At 35.4% G+C, this 3,342-nt stretch overlaps 1 protein-coding gene across 1 annotated transcript; it reads left to right on the top strand.

Annotated features, from left to right (window-relative positions):
* Positions 1 to 316: 316 nt before the first annotated feature.
* On the top strand, positions 317 to 2,304 carry LOC130748492 (probable methyltransferase TCM_000168). The gene is made up of 4 exons (XM_057601718.1): positions 317 to 443; positions 566 to 974; positions 1,063 to 1,323; positions 1,431 to 2,304. Exons 2-4 carry the CDS (start codon positions 852 to 854, stop codon positions 1,767 to 1,769), a joined length of 723 nt encoding a protein of 240 aa, XP_057457701.1. The 5' UTR covers positions 317 to 443; positions 566 to 851; the 3' UTR covers positions 1,770 to 2,304.
* Positions 2,305 to 3,342: the final 1,038 nt, after the last annotated feature.

Raw genomic sequence — 3,342 nt, 5'->3', positions numbered from 1 at the left:
CACATCTCACTTTCTCTTCAATCTCTTTTTTACATATTTTTCTTTCTATCTCTCTCTGCATTTTCTGTCACATCACAAATCACATCATTCCTTTCTCCCTCATTTATATCTAATCTCACAAGGTGGAGGTGGAATTAGTATGTCAACTGGTTAAGCTTTAAAATAATTGTTAAGGTTTTAAATAGATAATTATTAAAGATTCAAACAACTTATAGAGAAGCAAGTTTATATTCGAACAGCATCTTTTCTTGAAAGTACAACCCTCAAGGTGTTTTAAATAATACATGTAATAATAAGTGCCAATTTTGACTCTCTCAACCAACATCTGAATACATAAATTCACATTGAATTTGCATTTCATTGACAAAGCTGTGTTCTTGTTATTGCAGGTTCTATATCTGAGAAACAGTCGCAGGGCTTCCACTTGTTAATCTGACTGAGAGGTAATCTTGCCGTTATAATCACTTGCTGTGTTCTGCAGTGCATATATATATACTTTATGGTCATACTATTATCATTGTTGTCGACATTGTTACTAAGTTTTTTTTCTTTTTTTTTTCTTCAGAAAAATGTGATATTGGATATAGATCGAGTCAATACTAGAAAAAAGTATTAAGAGATTGCTGCATCACACCCCTTTTAAAAGTAATATAAAAGTGGCAGATTGAGGGTGCTCTTCGGGACCAAACGCACTTCTAGTGGTGTATAATATAATTACTTTCATCAGTGAAAGTAAACGGAGTTTAAATTATGAGGCACCTATACTGCAAGTCTATCTTAATGATCTATTTGGAAATGATTTTAATGGTGTCTTCAAGTTACTCCCTGATTTCTACCAAAAGATACTAGAGATGGGAGACAATGTTGGAGCATGTTTTATAAATGCAACTCCAGGGAACTTTTATGGGAGGCTCTTTCCTAATAATTACATCCATTTCTTTTATTCTTCAAATAGTCTTCATTGGCTCTCACAGGTATTAAAGTTGTTAAATTTGTGTTTGCAGATCAAAGCACAAAATAATAAAAAAATATTGTGTGTGTGTGTGGCTTTTTTCACAACAGGCTCCAGAAGAATTGACAAACGGAGCTGAGCCACTAAACAAAGGTCATATTTATTTAACAAACACAAGCCCTACAGTGGTGTATAAAGCATACTTTGAGCAATTTCAAAAAGATTTCAAACTATTTCTTCAATCACGTTCAGAAGAATTGACACTTGATGGAAGTATGGTACTATCATTACTTGGAAGAAAAAATTATTTATTTGAAAAAGGTGACGCTGGGCCCTTGTTTGACTTGGTACTGAAGGACATGGTCTTAGAGGTATACAACAAAATACAATTTTGATTATCATTATTATGTAAGTTTTTTGTTGTGGTAACATGCTAGTAACAACTAATTATGTTCCATCATAATTAATACATGTTCAGGGGTTGATTGAAAAGACAACATTGGATTGCTTTAACATGCCTTTCTATATTCCAACTGTGGAGGAAGTCAAGCAAATAATCGAGGCAGAAGGATCCTTTACCCTTGAAAGATTGGAAATTATTCAAATATGTTTGAATGAACACTTTTCAGATGACATAGATAGCCAAGTGAGAAGAGAGATCATTACGAAGACATTGAGAGCTGTCAAGGAACCTCTCTTTTCAGCTGCATTCGGTGAAAATATCATGGACGAATTATTCTCAAGATTTGCAAAAAAGATTTCACTCATTGAGTTTGAGTACACAACTTTAATCATGTCCATGACAAAGGCTACATGAAGAAGGGGAACAAATAATGTATACTTGAAATATTAAGTTATCCATTATGTCTTGAGATTAAAATTGAAGTTGGCCTTCTCTGGTCAAGTAGCATTTGCCGCTGCATATTCCTCAGTTCAACTTGTGAGGGTCTACATCATCTACTATGTGTTGTTATTAATCTACTATGTGTTGTTATTAATTGTTTTCTTGCTTTTTTGTCAAAAAACAACCTGATGTTGAAGTAGATGTTGTGCCATCTGCCCACGTGTAGCACAAGTCATTAGTCCCTTACTTGGAGTGCTTATGTGTGTCCTAGAAAATCTTGTGAAGATTTGTTTTATGGTTACTTGCGGTTCAAGTAGTTGTACCGTGATTGCATTTAACGTGGGCTGATTTATTTGTTGATACAATCTTTGATTGGGGATTTATTTCTATTTTTTAATGGTAGATTGCTTTGTAACGCAACAAAATCTTTAGAAGATTGCGTTACTGGTTTAACAGATTTGTTCCAGATCTGTTTTGTGGACTCTATTTTCGTGCAAGCCCATTTAAGATCAAGAACTGAAGAACGACTATTTAAGGAGGTTTAACCCTAGTTGCAAAGTGTGCGTTGGGCACCCAAGGATTGGGTTTTAGGGTTGTGTTTTGTGAGTCATTGTTGTGTTATTTGTACACCACTCTACTACCTCCATTGATCATCATATGACATAGAGTTGGTTTGTTTTAGTTGAGTTGTAATCTCTTCAAACATGTGTTGATTGTTGTTACCAATCACTGTGGGAGTGATTGAGAGAAAGTGAGAGGGACTCTCATACTAAGGTCGATATACTAAGTAGAAATACACTGGGTAGATTAGGAAAAAAACTATGAGCTGAGGTGTTCATAAGTGCTTGTAGTTCCTATATCTTGAGATAGTAGATTTCCTTTCTTTGGGTGAAAACCCTCCAGACGTAGGTGAAGTTTCACCGAACTGAGTTAACAACTTTTGTGTTGTGTTTTGTTTCTTTTATGCTTTTGTTATTTACTGTTGATCTATTGTCGAGCCTGTTGTTCCAACATCGCGTAGAACATCTGCCCTGAGGGTGAACCATAATTTCACTATGTGTTGTAATAATGTCTCAGTATTAATCTAAAACATATTTATCTTAAAAAGTGCTAGAGGCTCATTATATATACATTTTTCTTATGGTCCACCATCACACATCCAACCATTTTCAGCCAATTCCCTATATTGCTATTGTGATGTGTTATTATTTGGGACTCTAATATTTGCCAAATATGTCACTACAATAGATTTCGTGAAGTGAAAGAAGGGGATATTGGTTCCCCTTTGCCTTGGGCCATTGCGAAACACATGTTGGACTACACCCTAACTCTACTGTTCCGGTATGGAACCTTAGACGTGGGCTAATCAAATTGAGAGCAAGCGAAGTAAATGAAAACTAGGAAAATTGCGTGAAATGATGGATCCCTCCACCGCTTGGGTGGTGCCTTTATTCATAACTTGGGTTTTTAGTCCGGATGGACCATGGGTGACCCGGCCCATTAAGTACAAAATAGTAGTTAGCCCAATTACATGATAGTTCAGTTC

This window comes from Lotus japonicus, chromosome 3, assembly GCF_012489685.1.
Source record: "Lotus japonicus ecotype B-129 chromosome 3, LjGifu_v1.2".
Classification (NCBI taxonomy): Eukaryota; Viridiplantae; Streptophyta; class Magnoliopsida; order Fabales; family Fabaceae; genus Lotus; species Lotus japonicus.
Note: the sequence above shows the minus strand (reverse complement) of the source record. Positions and strands in the feature narration are given on the sequence as shown.

Bases quoted from the DNA above. Each gene is read 5' to 3' on its own strand.
- LOC130748492 (XM_057601718.1), top strand. From the start codon at position 852: ATGGGAGACAATGTTGGAGCATGTTTTATAAATGCAACTCCAGGGAAC. The intron at 975-1,062 runs GTATTAAAGTTG...TTTTCACAACAG, and splicing joins GTCTTCATTGGCTCTCACAG to GCTCCAGAAGAATTGACAAA. The intron at 1,324-1,430 runs GTATACAACAAA...ATACATGTTCAG, and splicing joins TGAAGGACATGGTCTTAGAG to GGGTTGATTGAAAAGACAAC.